Here is an 18,514-nt window from a genome sequence, read left to right as displayed (position 1 = left end):
ATCCCGAATCTCAAGATTGAGATTTTCTCGGGAAATACCCAACTCTAGCTGGGACCTCTAATTCTCAATTTTCCATGCTGGTTCATTCTTCCATACAAAAATGACATGTCAAAGTGATACTTCAGTGATTATTTTAGGAAAAACACACAAGTCTCTGTCTGGAAGAAGATTCAACATCGTTCATCTGAAGAGAAAAGGGGCTTTCTACAGCACCTTTCCCAATAACACATAATTATAAAATATTGCACCTGTGATGGTAGGTAATTAAACAGTCAGGAACATTAACTCGTTGAGTGCGCACACCGCGCCTGGCCCAAGGCCATTAGTGGTCATTAGCATATTATCGAATTGGGGTAATTAGTAGCTCAGCAGTGAATGTATTAACAGAAACAAATTTTCCCTGTTTGCCCAGAGGTTAGATATAAGTAAGTACATCATTTTCTTCTACAAGTCTAGACGTGCAAGAATTACTGCACGCCTATGTGTGGCGATCAATGAGTCCTGCGAGAACAAGCATTGTCAGCTAAATCCGTGACATACAAATCGATGGCGAAAATATTATTTAATTATTTTTATACACATTTTTCAGAGCGGTATCAATTAGTCAGTTAGTGCTTACTCAGTGAGAAACGCTGACGGCGAAAATAAGATTGTTTAGTCAGTTTAGTGCATACATTTTTAGCATACAAATTTCACAGGAATCTAATTACCAATTATTAATAAGAATTTTTACCTGAGTAATATTTATTATGTTAAAATACATTTCTCACCGAAGGCATGGGTATGTATCCACATATTCAATTGTGAGGGATTCAATAAATAGGCTATCTTGATTGAATGAATATTTATCTCTTGTTTTATTGTCTTTATGTAGGTACCTATGTAAACTGCACTTGTCGATCCGGAAATAAATCTAGTCATCGAAATACAAACTGCCAGTGTTCATACTTCGCCCTACTCATCCTCCATCATCAGTCTTCACATCATCAGCAATCCCCATCTCCGCACACACTCTCACCCCAAATATGCGAGGGACTCGACCCGCACTGTCTATAAGCTCGTTCGCTTTGAATGCCTTTTTCTGAGGGTATACAAAATATTTATTTATATCGGATAACAAAAAATAATATGAGAAGCGCACCGGTAGACTCGGCAGACAGCCTGAGTATCGTGGCAGGGATTCCAGCTGGCGTCGAACACTATCACCCGGTTGGCTCCCACCAGGTTGATTCCCAACGAACCCGCTCTCGTCGACACCAGAAACAGGTGGATGTTGGGATTAGAATTGAATTCGTTGATTAACTTCTCCCTTTCTAGAGCACTCGTCGAGCCGTCCAGTCCTAATGAAAAAAAAAAAATCAACAGAGTGATAAAATTCATTCCCATAATTTTATTGATCTATCAACTGTGTGAAATAGATTTTGAATTCAAAATATCTAAAATTAATACACTTACACTTACGAGGAAAATTATTATGAATTTAAGTTATATTATATGATTAAAACTATAAAAAGCCGATATGTACAATTTTTAATGATGAAATTGGTCATGCAACTAAGATTCTCCTTGTTTTTGGCTAATGGCTAAAATACATAAACAGTCTTGACATCTCGCAGATTCACGCTGATAGTTGTGGTCAGTCATAAATAACTATTATCCACTACCATTCAGATCATCTCGTGGCTTGTCATGATTGACTTATAACACACATTTGTGTTATAAGCAGTGGCGGCTCGTGGATATTATATCTGGGGGTGCTGCGGTTGATTAAAAATAAAAATAAATGTTTATTTGGATTATATTTTACTATTAACATCAAAATTATTATCATAAGTGGTTTTATTTCATTATAAAAATGATTCTTCTGTCTTTTTTCCTTGAAAGAAGGTCTATCACCTTTTAGTTACTCTCGACATCTGTCGCGACTCGCGCACCGCGTCGCATCTAGCTCAGAGTCGCTGTACCCGACAACGTTTGAACACGAAAATACTGCTAAAGCGGCAGTATCAGACTAAGCTCCGAGCGGCGAGCCCCTCCTTCACCTATTCTATCGAAAATGGTACTGCATGAAATCATGCGATGCATCACTTTCATCGCGGTGTATGATAATTATTATTGGATGTATCGGTGCGCGGGCGAGCTTAACACTCTTAAATAATATTGATATTTTCATATAATATACATAAATGTATGTATATTATAATATTACATTTTTCTCAATTTGCTTGGGGGCGCTGTAGTTCCGCAGTGCATATGGACGAACCGCCACTGGTTATAAGTAAGAAGACCAAAAATTGCTTCGGGATGTCAGTATGACCTGCGAAGATGCAAGAAGACTGGCGAGCGCAATTTGGATTCACGAAAGCATCGTGTGGTGTCCATATACTTTAACTGAGGAGCGGATATGATCAAAGAAGAAAACAAAAAAAAATCCGTCAGCTCGGTGAGTACATACACTCAAGAACCTTTCCATTTTTTTTTTCCGACCATGTCCGATCCTAATAGAATCATATGGGCCTCCACAGAGTAGAGGTTTGTATTAACAGATTTTGTTTTTTTACGAGAAATGGATGTCAGCCACTTGCTCAACCTATTAGGTCCATACCCTGACTCACACACAAATTGAAAAACAATATGTGTACTTGCCAGACCCAGGATTCGAACCTGAGACCCAAGGCGTGATAGTCCAACGCTTAAGCCGCGCGGCCACCGTGGGTTTTTACATGTCCTTATCTCAAATGTCACAGCAAACTTTTACATATCTCCTTGAGACTGTCCCCAGACAAATCGACTCGAATAGAAACATTTCAATTCTGCTCCAGACTGTCTAAATAAAGGCAAAGAGGCAAATTTTTATGCAGATGGACATTTCAGAGGATCACCTCTAAGAGTGATAGTGAGATGGTGATTGAAATAGCAACGCAACATCACTTACATCAGTGATACTACCTATTATACTAAAACCAAAGTATGTGTATGCAATAGCCGGTTGGTACATATCTCACCACAAATTTTCCTGATGTTCATATTAAAATTTATATACGAGGAGAGTTCTATAAGTTCGCGGAATGGTGATGAAAGTAGCAAGTATTGGGGTTAAAATTATTTTTTTATTGTTAGGTAATCCTTTTTAGGTATACATGTGCAATTTCAAGTTGATTGTATTATTAAATCGCTTCCAATACTCAAAAGAGCAAACGAAAGTCGATGATAACTTAAAAATGTCAAATATTGAGCTCCGTGCAGTAATTAAATTCCCCACAAAAAAGGGAAAAAGTGTGGAAACCATCCAAAATGAAATGAAATTGGTTTATGGCACTCTTTGTTGTGGTAAAGCCATGATTTACAAATGGTCACATTTATTTAAACAAGGTGGAGAGTCATTAGAAGATGATGACCGTTGTGAAAGGCCAAATGACGTCACTACATATTATGAAATGTATTAAAATTGAAGATGCCCTTTTGGAAAATGGTCAGTTAAAACTAATCGGAAATCGCAGAAAGGTTCAATCTATCCAAAACAACAATTTCCAGAATTATACATGAAAATCTTGGAATGTTAATGGTAAGCGCAAGATGGGTGCCACGAATACTTTTGCCTCATCAAAAAAGTTACCGTGTGGAATGTTCTAAACAGTTTTTAAAGCTGTTTGGCGTCAATCAAGAAGAACTAATCAACAAAATTGTTACAGAAGATGAAATGTGGGTTCATCATTATGACCCTGAGTTAAAAAAGGAGTCCACGCAGTGGCATAAAAAGGGTGGTTCAGCCCCCAAGAAGTTTAAGGTCGTACCATCGGCTGGAAAGGTAAGCCATGGCAAGTACCACGTACCATGGCAAGTGTTTTAGGGTTCACAAGGAATCCTAATAATAGATTATAAATAAAAAGGCACCAACATCACGGGACAGTACTACGCTATTATTCTAAGTCTTTTAAAAGAATCTATTAACTCTTTAGTGCCAGACCCAATTGCTCACGTTAGTGTCACCCGTGTCCATATGGACACGCAATTATTGTAGTACAGTTTACTTTGCCTAATTGTTATTTTAAAATAACAATTTGGTTTATAAACGTTAGTCAGTTGAAATAAGTACACTGCTTCAATTGTTCGTCATTTGAATGATCTAGCTGACATAATAAAATTAATATCAAGTGTCAAAGTGGCCATTCATTTTATAATCACATAAAGATGGACTTATGTTAAAGGTAACCATGGTTTTCTGATTATATTGTTTCAACGAATAATATTTCTGTCATTGAATGCATTATAAACGTGTGCAGTTTCATTATATGTAATTAGAAATGGAACTATTTTTGTTTATGTGGTGTTATTGCATAATCAATTAATGCGTGTCCATATGGACACGCGTGCCACTTAACACTACAAATTTAAATTATGATTTGTTATCACTATATTTGTTATAAAATATATTATTCTCATTTTGTCAAATTATTTAGTTTCTGGGATATGTCCAAGATTGAAGAAAGAGAAATGCTGGTAAAAAATGCATTCGATGCACTTTATGAAGCGAGTGATGATGATAATGTCGACGAATATAATATTATTATTTATCTCACCACCGACCAAATCCTGTGGTTTTAACAGATGAGGATGGTGGTGAAACAATCGATAATTTAAATCATAGACGATTAAAAGCACATACACAAGTGAAATCTAGGAATGCAAGAACGTAGATAGACCAAAATGATATTTTATACTGCAACTGGAGATTCCACACGCAATTACACCCAGCTGCACAAAATATCAATTTTACGGGGAAAATGTGGAAAATAAGAATGCTGATGGATCTTGATAGGATGGATATTCAAAACTATGTACATAAAAATCAATGGGTCTAGCAGATATACGATTTAATGGGTTAAATTATTTTATTCAAAAAAATAGAAAAAATCGACGTTGTGACCGTTTTTTTAAAGAAAAAGAAACATCGGAAATCAGAACGCAGTGAAGAAAATGCAATATTAGCTTGTGTGTAATGTGTATTGAAAACTATCATACTTTATAATAATTCTACTAATAAACCATAGAATCAAAAAAAAAAAATGATAACATAAGTGTCACGCGTGTCCATATGGACATGGCTATTATCTCAAAACTTAAAAATGATATCAAAATTTTATTTTCACTATTCATTCTCTGTTATATTACAGATACATAAAAAATGTAAATAAACAATTTTTAAAACAAATAAAAATTCATGTCACACCATCAACAAAATTGATGTGTCCATCTGGACACCTGTGCCACTAATGAGTTAAAGTAAAAAGGAGGGTAAAAAAACAAAAGGTGTGTTCTTACTTCATTACAACGCACCTGTTCATAAGGCTCAAATTGCAATGGCTGCTATGAAAAAATGCGGCTTCCAAGAATTGCGTCATTCACTTTACAGTCCTGATCTAGCACCTAGTGATTATTACCTGTTTTCAAATTTGAAGAAAGACTTACGTGGAAAACTTTTTGATGATGATGAGTCCCTACAGGTAGCCATAAACGAGCATTTTGAAGGCAAATCGGAAAATTATTTTTATTAAGGTTTAGAAAAATTGATCGATAGATAGAAGTGGATTCATGTCTGAGGAGATTATATTGAAAAATAAAAATATGAAACATATATATATTCTTTTTTTCTGTCCCATTTCGCGAATTTATGGAACTCCCCTCGTATATGTGTCTATCATTTGAACAATTGATTTCATGTTTAGAAAGAACAATTTTCATTTAATATATTGGACGCTAAAGACACGCATAGCGCGTAACAATCAGGTGGCCATTAGATATAATTAGCATGCTATTTAAATGTGGTAATTAATTATTAGTAATTATCTAGTCACCAGTCAATGTGTTAATATCACAAAACTTAAATTCAACTATATCACCAGGAAACTTCATGACTTTCAATTGGTAAATCAATTAAGTTTACGATTTAAAACTATAACAGTTTTAGCCAGAAAATGAACTTTCGTGGTCAAATTCTTCATTGTGAATGTTGATTTGTTAATTATGTATATCCAAAATAAATGAAACAGGGCAAACGTTGTGAAAACTGATCTTGGGCATGACTAGTAAGTAAAATAGTGGAAGTGATTTGATTTCTGACAATTTCGTTTCTGTTCCCGCAAGAATGTCTATTGCCTGTGACCATAGAGGCTCCTCTTCAATAGATCAGAAGGAAAAGAAGGGTGGGGAGATGGATAGTCTGTTTAAAAAGAGATACAGCATCCCTGAGGTTAAGATGGCATAGGGAACTTGCAGCAAACAGAAGGGGGCGTACCATGACTTCATAAGTGAACTTCCGCAAGGGTACTTAAGGGTACTCACGGTAGTAGCTCCTGTTCCTGGCCCAGAGGCAATCGGTGCCGGAGATGTAGTTTCTCTGCAGGAAGTCTTCGATGAGATTGAGGGTGAAGAGGCTCTGGCTAAAGAGTAGCAGGCGGTCACCCAGGCGGATACTCTCCTCCAAAACGCAGAACAGGATCTCCATCTTGGCCGAGTTTTCAATGATACCTGGAACGTAGCCCTTCAGGATGTCGTTAGCCCACTCGAAGGGGACCTCCTCCTTGGCTTCGCTCTTCTTAGAGTCACTGTCCTCCTCTTTCTCACTCTCCTTTCCGCTGCCATCACCCTTTCCTCCGCTCTTGTCCTTGGAGTTCCGCTTGCCATTCTTCTTATCTTTGGCTGCGCTCCGCTCCTTGGCCTTTTTGCTTTTGCTTCTGTCGGGTTTCTCCTTAGTCTTAGCGTCTTTCTTCTTGGACGAAGGCCTCTCAGCTTTCTTGGGCTCCGGCGATTCTTTTTCAGCAGGCGGCTCGGTTCGGGGTTCGACCTCCTCTTTCGGTGCTGCTTTCTGTTCTGGTTCGACTTCGACTTTGGCTTCCCGTTTAACTTCGGCTTCCTGTTTGACTTCAGGCTTTGTCTCATCGATCAGCTTCATGGTATCTAGGTCGGCTATTTTTATTTCCCCGTCCGAGTCCGCTTTGGATTCGTTCTTGACTTCCAACAAATGCAAATGGGGGGCGGGGCGGTCGGGGAGCTCGTCTTTGATGACGTCGTCCAGGCCGGCGGGCCATAGAAGCGAGGAAACCCCGTCCACGGACGACTTGACGTCATGGTCGGCGGAGGCGCCATCCGCACTCCTGTACGGAGGATAAAGAGCACCATCGTAAACGTCATTGACCGGCCCGTCGGGATTCTGCGGGGCGTCGTAGGGGGCAGGAGCGGGAGCAGGCAGAATTTCCTGGCGGTAGGGGAGACCATCGGATCCATGTGCGGGATCGGTGAAGGCGGGGTCGACGCCGCCCCCGTTAGTTCGGTTCTGGTTGAATCCGTGGTAAGGCTGGGTTTGCTGGGCGTAAGGGTCATATGCTGCGCCATATGGATCCTGGCTGCCCTGATAACCGGGCTGATTCTGAGAGGGGTAGTAGTTGGGATCGGCACCGTCATAATAATTGCCGTCGTTGCCCCAATAGCCCTGCGGATTGTAAGCATGGTTTTGGGGATAGCCGTGAGCATTTTGGTCGTGGGGAGGGGGACCACCACTGTCGGGCGGCGCCATGTGAGGGTTCTGCGAGTTGTACTGGTCGTTGTAATCACCGCTGTAAGGTTGATTCTGATAATAGCCACTGTTGTACGGCTGATGGCCGTAGGAATCGTTCTGGCCGTAATAATTATTCTGCGGAGGATACTGATGGTGGTAACCCTGGTAGGGTGGATAGGCATCAGGCGGTGCCTCTCCTCCGTAGCCGTAGTGGTGAGGACCATTGGGGTGCTCGCTCTTGGAAGGGTCGTAAGGGTTGTGATAATCGTTGGGGGCGCTGCCCGTGTTGGGAGGGATCGTGGCCGCCGGCTTACCACTGTTGGACGACTGAAACCGAGCAATGAAATGAAAATCAATCAATGCGTTATGGCTCTGTACGCAAAATCAACAACATCTCCTCAATGATATGCTTTAATTACAATTTAAAAAAACAATACAACCATTGTACAGGAACAAGTTAGTACAAATACATATAATTATTAAAAGTCATCAAAGTAAATCAACCACTTTGTTTTTGATTGTTAGATGAAAAAAGATATTATATAAATGATAATAATGATAATAACAAGAACATTGGGGCAAGTGTGTACAAGATTTCTTGTGTTTTCCTTCAAAGTAGCAACTATGACAATTATTATTGAACTGAATTTTAAAATGAAAACAATATTATTTTATATCTCGTCATATTGCATTTTCGTTAAAAAAAACATTGAATGCTGTATTTTTTTTCCTCGATAAGTATGTTAATAAAAATAGATTTTTAAAACATGTACTATAATTATCATATTAATTATATAACATCAACATAATCTATTTGTTTATATTTTATGAAATCATTTAATAACGATTTGTATAAGAAAAGATCCTACAAAGTTTACCCATCGCTCAGGCTGAGATCCCTTCTCCATTTATGGCCACCATATGGCACTAGGAAGCCTTATAAAAGTTAAAATCCCGGAATATTGGTCAGATAGATTCTGTTAGAGTATGTCAGGTGTATCAAAAAACAGAATAATGATCACCTTGTCCTTTTTGGCGGTCGACCTGGTCGCTCTCTTTCCTTTTTTAGTGATGGGAGTCTGTCGACTGTTAGCGGCTTTTTTCATCAAATTGGCGTTGTCTTCGATGTCTAAGTCGTAATCGATCAGGGCTGCGGTCTCGTTTCGTTTCTTCAAGAAGTAGTACAGGACATCCGGATGATTCCAAATCTGAAATGAACATGACAAATATCTGTGAATTCGCGTAGAACATTCCCAAAGGTGTATTTTAACAAAAGAAAAATGCAAATGGCATACCTTGCAGCAGACGGCGAACGCCTTCAGCGGGTTGGGCACGGTCTTCTTCCGGACCACCTCGTTCATGAATGTGTCGTACAGCTTTCGCTGGAGATCCGTCATCCGAACCAGTAGCACATATTCTTCCTTCTGGGGCAGAGTTGTCTGCAGAACCGCATGCGAACGCCTGAAATTTGAGTAAAAGTTGCCATGAGCGAATTTTCTGAATAGTCGGCGGACATATGAAAAACATATGAATAACAGAACTCACTAACCTTTGCACAAAACCGACAAGGAGAGAGTGGAGAACGTGAGCGCGGTATCTCATGAGACGGATGTCCTGGGGCGTAGAGTCGATGCACTGTCCATTCTGGATGGGCCTCTCGAACATATTGCTGAACTCTGTCTTGGTGCCGAGGTAATTGGGACGCACAAAATCCACCATGCACCAGTACTCCAGCAGATTGTTCTGCAACGGATAACCTGAAACGAAAACATGATTTAGAAAATTGTTCCGCGGTGTGGCCTTCGTGTGGTGGCATAAATATCAGCGAGGATAACGTTTTTGTTTACCCGTGAGTACGACTCGCCGCTTCGTCCTCATCTGCTTGAGGGCATAGGAGATGTTGGAGTGGGAATTTTTTATTCTGTGACCCTCGTCGCAGATAACCAAATCCGGCCCAGGCTTCACCAGAGCGTCGTGCATTTCTGAAAACAGAGACGAGTTGCGATAAGTGTTTTCAACCCCATCTGGAAAATTAAAATGTTTCAGAACGGAGACGTACCGTTGAGAAGCTTCTTCTCTTCGTCCGTCTCGTCATCTTCTTCTTTCTTCTCCTCTTTGTTGTTGGGTTCACCTTCTTTGGGCGGTTCGGGTCGAGCGTTGGCACCGTCTGCGTTGGAGCTCTCGTCGCCTTCTTTTTTGTCGGCATCCGCTCCGTCTTTGGAGGCATCGTTGGATTTCTCCTTGCCTCTGTCAGCCGGATCATTCTTCTTCTTCCTGTTCCTCGGCTTCTTGGTCTTCTTCATGCTCAGCAAGCGGTACAGCTCGTAGCCGATCATGAGAACGCCTCCCGTTTCGGTCCAATCCTGAACAAATCGACCCATCATATTAAAGAAACATCAAAAACGTCTCTGTCAGACTGAAAATTTTCCCCATCCAAGACTACGACATCGATTCTGATGAGAACAGATAACGCTTCCGTGTTTGAACCAAAGAGTTTAAAGAAAAAAATTGTCTTCTGTGAAGATGTTCCTTTATATAAGAAAGTGAAGCTGCAAAAAGATCAGCGAGGCTAATGACTAAATTAGCTGACATTTTGCATTGCAGACTTATCCAGAGTGTGGTTCACCCCGATTGTGCTCTTGAGATTTATTTTCCAGGATCGAGCCGAGGTAAAAACCGCCCAGCATCAGGTGAAGCCAGAAGCAACCATAAGAGAGCTACCAAAGTGGCGCGTCAACCATTTAAATTTATATTTAGATGCATTTAATGTCAGCAACAAACGGCAAGGAATATATAATATTCAATAAAAATATGTATTAATCCCTTTAATACCAGTTCCATCTATTCGGTTTGAACAAATGAAACAAAAACTGAGATAAAATTTAGTAAGAATACTCACGTGGATGACTTTAGCCCTAGCTTGCAGCGTCTTGTGACTATCGTTGAGCACATAGATGGGAAAATTTCTGGGACGGACTTCGCCGTGAGCATTCAGAGGGCTGCCCGAAGGATCCGTCGGCAGCCACATGTTAAACTCGGCCACCTGAACAATTTCATGTTGTCAGATGAGAAATTTACGATAACAGATGATGGGACACTGTACACTGTCACAGAGCGTTGCGAGAATGGCAGATCCGACAATTACAGTCAAAAGAACCACAAAACGGTGGATAAAAGGACAGAGAAGTAAAGGCTCACCCAATTTTGAAGAGTGTTGATGGGCATGATGCACAGGACAGTTTTGGACTGGGTGTGCCTCAGAAATATGTCGCAGAAGCAGACGATCTGCAGGGTCTTGCCGAGGCCCATCGAGTGTGCCAGGATGCAGCCGAAGCCGGTGGATGTGGAGAAGCGCTCTACTGATTCAATGATGTTGTCGAACAGAAATCTTACTCCACCGATCTGTAAAAAATGCCACAGCTATTTGCGAATAATACTTTAGACGCGATGAGTGTTTTAAACTGACACATCGCAATATGACTCGATCAATCATAAGTCTCTGGCCGATTTTGAGACCATCAATACGTATCTGAAAAAGTAAGTGTCACCTGGTGAGGCTTGATGATCCTCCCAATCTGAGGAGCGAGAAAAATGTCCTCCTCTCCTTCTGGGTGGCCGAAATTGATGACGACTCTGCCTTGGTCATCAGGAATATTGTATGTGTCGTTGACGTGCAGCCCTGAAATGAAATTAATATTATTTGAATTAATAGACGATTTAATGATAGCATAGTTTATAAACAATGATAGATAATTTCCTTATCGATATTTTTCCTTAAGATATCGTGTGTTTCATGAATCATGATAATATGAAGTAGTCATTTTTTTTATTGCCTCTACAATCTGATGGGCGACCTCCGCCAGTTTTATGACATTTTTTTACCAGAAGCGTTTGTTAACCTCTCATTCGACATTTTAGGTCTGCACATTGAATCATGTGATTAAAATAACATGTGACTCTGCGAAACAGAAGCGAATGCTTTGCCGTCCATCCATTGCGGGCTGTCAATATATATTTTTTTTTAATTTCATTTCATTCTCGCCGTCTTTCTCCTGGCAGACTTCCCGATAGTTGGAAAATTGATAAGTAGCTGAATCTCAAAATTTTGCAAGAAACTGAAAAATCTGAAAAAAACATAAGAGTACCTATACATTTTATAACTTTGTACTTTTTACTACACTGATACACCTTTTGCCTGATTACCTCGCATAAAATTAGATCAAATGATATTCACTTGGAAAATATATGTAAATAAATAAATAAATATATGTAAAAAATATATTTTTAGAATATATTACATCATTTCCATCCTAGAGCCGGAGTGCAAAGTTATGAAGCATATTATAACTCTACCTAACTGCAACATGGATAAGAACTCAGGTGGAAAATAATATTATTTATCATTTTTGCATATTTCATTTTATCATTTGTTCTGTTTTATTAACTATAAGCAGTGGTTTCCAAACTTTATGTTACTATACCTTCCTTTTAAAAAAAATCTAATCTAAACGAAAAAAAACTTAATTATAAAAATAAATAAGGTTTTACTATATTATATTAATTTTTAAATTAATTTGTTTTTCATGACACAGATTGGCTTGCTTATTAGCACAAAGTGCTCTTTTTCTACTAAACGGGATCAATATTTGGATTTCATTGCAGCTAATGCAGAAAATCCCATTTCACATAATAATATGATGTTACGATTGGTAGCAATACTTTACTTACAACTTGCATTACTTTTCGTTACAAAGTATTATATTATTCTTCACTTCGATTCAACCAAAATTGAACTAGGGTTTTTGTTTCAATGAATTATCGCATAATTCTATCAATTTTTCCTTTTCAATATTAGTCAATCCAAATACATCATCGCTCATTGACAAATGGATTCTATATCCTCGCGAACTTTGTAAAATCGAGTTCTTCTAAATAAATAATGTATAGTGCATTAGGAAACTAACCAAGTGCTCAGTAAATAGACTTTTTTTGGTTCAATATACCTGGCGCAGAAATCATTTAAAAGTGAAAACATGACGAACTTATTTTTTTTGTAATTTTGATTTCCATAGTTCCAATTTTTTTATGAATGCCTTCACTTTGTCTTTTTAAATCAGTGAATGTATTAGTGGTCCTTGCATTTATTTATTCACTCATTTTTTTAAATTTCAACCAAATAGATAATAATAGAAGACAATAGAAGTTTAACAACAAAGTTATCGTTCCTAAACAAATTTTCCTCAAAACATATTATGATTTGATCCTATTATATCATTTTTTCTCGAGATAGCCAGCGCGCTAATTAGTTTCCATATCTTCAGACAGGTTTGCAAACAACCTTTTATATTACTGTTTTTTATATAGTTTATAACTAACGGCCGTTTTATAAACTATGCTCTTGCAAACTGCAAACCTGTGACTACATTATTGTGTTAAATTTTGGCGCCTAACTTCGTAACACTCCACGCCTCCCAGTTTGGACATCGCTGCGGTAAGGTATAGCATAAAGTCAGTCTCCATAAAAGGGCTCACCAGAGTTTTGAGGGTCTTCCTCGGGCTCGGGACTGGGGGGCAGCTCGGAGTCACTGAGCATGATGCAGTCATCGGAGTCCGAAGAGGGGCTCTCGCTGCTCTCACTTGTACTGCTGCTATCTACGATCTCCACCACCTCCTTGCGAGCCCCGCCCTTCCCAGGTTTCACCGCCGAAATTGACACGCTTGGCGTCAAATTGCCTGCAATTCAACAGAGGGAACTTTTATTTTTTTCCATTTTCCACTGATCGCATCGCTTCAATTCTCTCTTTTTTATAAATAAATGCGGTAGACGGAAAGAAAATTACCTTTGCTCCTCTGAGCTTTCAACATCTCTAGCTGTCCGGGCTTCAGAGTAGTCCTCTTCATCTCTCCGGAAGGCAACTTCACCATCACCGTGCTGGAGAGACTGAAAACATTTCATTCAATTTGACATTTTTCAATAAAATTTCGCAAAAAGAAATCAATGAGGAAGACGACCCTCAGATGAGGCGTCAATCCGGTGATGCTCTTCTGTATGCACATCTGTAGAGCATTCTCAACGTGAAAATCAACAATATAATGCAGTGCTTCCCAAATAGTTTTATACCTCAGCCCCCAAAGTCTGAAAAAAATAATTCATCCGCCAACAAATAAATTATTTTAGTTATCAAAATTGGCATTAATTATTATTTACAAACAAAATATGTAAAATATGAAAAATATACAATACATGAACCTAACAAAAACAATTTAATGATATGGATGTGGATGTGGTTGCATGTTTATACATAAATCAATATCAGGTTCAATGATAGAAATGGTTATTGGCAAGGAATTTCCCAAAGTCTCCGTTGAAAGGTGTGACCTGTGCTTATTTTTTATTATGAGTAATGACAAAAATGCTCTTTTGCATAGGTATGTTGTCGCAAAAGGAATTACGGTTACCAATGCTGTTTCTGAAATATGCTGTCATTAAATTCCACTTCCAGCGAATTATGTGATCCGATATACATAAATATCTATGAATTCTTCTTGAGCTGCCCAGGCAATATAATCATAATTTATGACACCAGATCGGACATACATAGACCTGCATTCTGCAATCGTCTCAAACGAAAAAATGACGCAAGCGTAATTTGCATGCATATTGTATCATCTTTTCGGTCAATATAAATCTTTTAATAAGAATTTTGTATAATGTGTTCTTCTCTGACAAATTTAAATTGATACATAATCAATTGTAAAAAATATTCATATATAAGTAAATATTCGTAATTGTACTGAAACGTTTCACGGTCCCAGCACTGAATGCATGCAGGAGGATGAAATGTGAAAATTAATTAAAATCCACAGCATTGTGAGAATATATTATATATGATGATATAAAAGAGAGGCTGACTTGAGTTTGTGGGCGTGGGCAGAGCCGGCATCGGAGGCAGCCTGGGCCCGCTTGAGCAGGGAGGAGCCGCCTAGGTGACCAGATTGCAGCATGGAGACGACGCGCGCCTGCGCCCGCTCCTGCTTTCCCTGCGAGATTTGACGGCGAACCTCGCGGATGATGCGCTGCTGCTCTTGCACGCGTGCCAGCCTCTCTGACTCCTGGCGCTGTGCAGCCAATGTGGACGCGTCTAACTGCTTTTCGTCCATTACCTCGCGAATGTTGCGCCGCACGTTCACTGCGTTGCTCATTGACTTGCTCTTCTGGAATGTTTACATAATATTATTCTGTCAGCCCCATTCGCTTCATAATAAAAATATATTATCAGAGAACCGTGGATGTCATAGAATTTTCCATCAAAATATGGTATTCCTTTTTGAGGGTGCGTATATTCCTTAGGGCGTGCGTATACATGAAAGACTTGAACTATCGTAATAGAGAAAGTAATAATTTTTTTTCTATTACAACATTAAAAGAGCTATAGAAAAAAATATTTTCTGCATTGGCAGCATTAAATGCATCGCATTGTTTGTAAATAAAATGAAAGGATAAAAAAAATTTGGGCTTGTAAATGTGATGCGAGGTATTTTTATCTCAGGGCAGACCTGGCAAACATATACAAGGGTGAATTTCCACCCAGCCAATTTAATTATCGTCATCAGTAATGAGTTTCTTCATTGTTTGCTGGGATAACAGAACCATGGAACAACTGGACGACGCACAGATAAATGAAATATGCGAATAAAATGTAAAGAGTAGACTAGCAAGTTTAATATAAAGTATCTACGTATAATATATGAGATTATTGCTTATTGTTATTACACTCTATGGTGTGCTTTCACCGAACTTTTGATTGGCACATTATATTACACAAACTGTCAATATAATGACCAAACGATACTGCACAATGTTGTTGGATGATTTGCCGATAGAATTGAAGCGCATTGCGCAACTTACAGAATGTCAGCCGATTTATAAACATTATTGCACAATATCACTACAGTGCAAAATTGGAATGTAAAACCACACCATCGACAAGAGTCTTTGCAACAACCATAAAACTCGCTTTATTATAGGCGATACTTTATCAAACTTGCTCATCTGCTTGCTGGTCATCAAATTGCACTGTATGTGTACTTCTCCATTGTCTAGTTGTCCCATTGTTTGGTTATCCTAGCGTACAGTCAGTCTACTCCTATCCCATAAAACAAATCATCGTATGGCAAAATATAAACCCAAGACTGAGGTTGTCAATAAATCATAGATAAATTAAAATGTCATAATCCAGGATCAAGCCGAGCAGAAATATATAATTACATTATTTAATGATTTCTAACTTTGGCAATAAGTCATCTAAAAATATTCCATATCTTATACTTTTGTCTATGCAAATGCATATTTACGTTCAATGTTTCAACCTCAATATAAACTCAAAATAATAAGATCTTTCGTCACCTCGGGGTCCTTGCTGAATTGTTTTTCGATTATGTTTGAATTGGTGTTGCCAACCGTACTATAATTATAGCACTTGCAATCCACAATAGGACATTACAATACTATAATAATTGTGATTCCGTAAAAAATGTAAAATACCATAAACTTCACACCAAATATAAATATACTATATTTTTGAAGGATTGAAGGCGAAAAATGTTAGTTTTTTTCAGAAATATTATAGTTTTTACACCTTTATACAATAATCAGCATAGGTGGCAGCACTGATTTGGATGCAGACATTGGAAAACGTATTTGACCAAGCCATGGACTTTAATCCTGCAGACAGAGGTCTCAAAGAATCAAACACTATGCAATCTTAATTTAAGCTTGATAGACATTCAAAATGATAGCTTTTATAAAAACTTTATACCTAGAAATTTAAATTCAACATATTATTATTATTATACGTACATCATCTTCTGTCTCAGCCTGAGCTGAAGCCTCGCCCGCTTTCTCACCATTTTCAACAGGGGGCATAGCATCCGTATCATCTTCCCTTTTAACAGATTTAACACTTATCTCCCCCATTTCTTTCAGTTTTTCCGTGATGTCATAGTCAGCATCGTCTCCCGTCTGCGCTGCTAACATTTCATTTCTGGAATTTTCCAAGAAATGTGCTGACTTTTCAATTGTAAATTCATTTCCTCCTAAAATGTCTTCAATATCGACATTTTTCGATAAATCTAATTCGTTACTGTCATTAATTATATCACAAATAGAAAGAGTCTTATCATTTTCACCGTCGACGGCGTCGGAGCCTTTCGAATTCTCCATATCGCCTCCCGGTTCACTCTGCCTTTCGGCGACGATTTTAGGCTGGCCGGGGACTACGATGTCTCCCGTTTCGGGATCGATGAAACTCTCGTTTCCCTGGTCGGGTTCGAGGCCGGCCGCGGGGTCGATGGTGAATTCGGGATCGCTGAAGCCGTCACTCGAGAAGGAATCTTCTCTCCTCGTATAACTGTCATCGCTGTCTTCGCCCAACAATTCTTCCAGTTCCACGATATCACCGCCGGCGATCGTTTTGATAGTCAAACCTGTGTCCAATTTCATTCTTTTACTAAACTTTTGAAACTCCTTCAGAGCGTCACTTTTTCTCTTCTGCTTGAAGAAGTTCCTGACGGAGGGCTTCGGCGGCGGTTTGATCCGCTGCCTGGGCCTGCCGTACTGCTGCTTCCGCACCGGAACGACGGGGAGCCGCGGAGGCTCCTCCTCGGACGAATCGTCGTCCGGCGAAACGTCATCGTCGCCGCTGTCCAGCAAGTCCCCTGAACCGTCGGACTCCGCCTCGGAATCGTCGTCGAGCCGCCCGGCCTTCGCCTTGGCGACTCCCGCCGACGCGAGGCCCGCCGCGGGGTTATCCATCACAGGCGTACTTCTGAAACAATGTAACGCCGAAAATACTCATCACATACGAAATGACCGAACGCACGATCTCGATCTCATCGATGAGAGTCTTCGGCGAAAAGGAGACGGCGCGGCCGACTTAATTATTTATTTCGGCTCTCTCTTTATATATCGACTCATTCACAAAGAGAGAACTCGGTCTTTAATTTAAAGACAAAAATATTATATTAACAATCGGAACCGTCATTCGTCGGACGCTTTAGAGTCAACCGCGAGCCGCCGCGGGGCCTTCAGACGTTCGACGTCTCACCTGATATCATTGCCGCCGAAAGATTACAGACACATTTTTCACAATCGTTTATATTTGTTTAAATTTTAATTATTGTTCGCGATAATTAGTTCCTCGGAAGCCATTATTTCGGTAAATAGCATTTTCCGACAGACGAGTATTTACAAAATTTATCAGCAGATGTCAGATGAATTGCCACTTAAATTTAACGCAAAAGAGAAGCCCAACGAGACACTAAAATGTAGTTCATTTTCCCGTGCATTTACTTTCGATAAATGTAATCTACGCTAAGCCATTTTCGATTATATTTCAAAGGAAAATAAGCGTTATTTACAATTGACGTTTGGTGAATAATCTTTATATTATAATATAAACTATTTTAGATGGCAACATTATCGATCGCATTCTTGTTCCTAGTCATTTATTACTAGTATGTTCGTGTTCGGAAATTTACACATTTCGCAAAGATCGCAGATCCATTTATTTTCCAATACATTATTAATAAAACATTTATATTTTATATACCTAGTATTTAATAGATTGTATTGATACATCAATCATCTATTAAATTTAATTATATTTTATCGTCGTCGAATACTTACATATACAAAAATTTCGCTAATGACCTTATTAATAAATAATAATGTAAGTATTGTAAATAATCCCAAAAAATGTGGAACATCTCTTTACAAACAATTTAGGTATATTATAAACATTGGTCAATTATAAATGAACGTACAATTATCAAAATATGTTGAAGAAAATCAATTGAATTGTTTTATTTATTTGTAAATCATTATTATTGCGGTACCATATTTTAACCATAGGGTCAATCTTATGTGTATTGATTTATTTTTTAATCTTAATTGGCTTG

The 18,514-nt window shown here is 38.8% G+C and overlaps 1 protein-coding gene across 2 annotated transcripts in view; it reads right to left on the bottom strand.

Annotated features, from left to right (window-relative positions):
* Nucleotides 1-17,946, bottom strand: part of LOC147067716 (uncharacterized) — a 32,803-nt gene extending 14,857 nt beyond the window's left edge. Inside the window, exons 1-15 of one of the 2 annotated variants that reach the window (XM_085952507.1) lie at nt 17,662-17,898; nt 16,416-17,382; nt 14,469-14,770; nt 13,396-13,496; nt 13,088-13,288; nt 11,104-11,234; nt 10,754-10,957; nt 10,455-10,598; nt 9,615-9,918; nt 9,403-9,537; nt 9,105-9,312; nt 8,851-9,016; nt 8,578-8,763; nt 6,343-7,882; nt 1,142-1,340 (exon numbers count right to left, since the gene is read on the bottom strand). In XM_085952507.1, coding sequence (XP_085808633.1) covers nt 1,142-1,340; nt 6,343-7,882; nt 8,578-8,763; nt 8,851-9,016; nt 9,105-9,312; nt 9,403-9,537; nt 9,615-9,918; nt 10,455-10,598; nt 10,754-10,957; nt 11,104-11,234; nt 13,088-13,288; nt 13,396-13,496; nt 14,469-14,770; nt 16,416-17,369 — 4,775 coding nt within the window. In that variant the 5' untranslated portion in view covers nt 17,370-17,382; nt 17,662-17,898. Of the gene's footprint in view, nt 1-1,141; nt 1,341-6,342; nt 7,883-8,577; nt 8,764-8,850; nt 9,017-9,104; nt 9,313-9,402; nt 9,538-9,614; nt 9,919-10,454; nt 10,599-10,753; nt 10,958-11,103; nt 11,235-13,087; nt 13,289-13,395; nt 13,497-14,468; nt 14,771-16,415 lie in introns of both variants that reach the window. The other variant, XM_085952506.1, reaches the window with a different exon arrangement.
* Between the last annotated feature and the right edge of the window lie 568 nt (nt 17,947-18,514).

The sequence above is a fragment of the Rhyacophila brunnea genome, unplaced genomic scaffold (assembly GCF_057557595.1).
Source record: "Rhyacophila brunnea isolate RB1 unplaced genomic scaffold, BYU_Rbru_1.0 scaffold_3, whole genome shotgun sequence".
Taxonomy (NCBI): Eukaryota; Metazoa; Arthropoda; class Insecta; order Trichoptera; family Rhyacophilidae; genus Rhyacophila; species Rhyacophila brunnea.
This window is presented reverse-complemented; position numbering and strand designations above follow the sequence as displayed.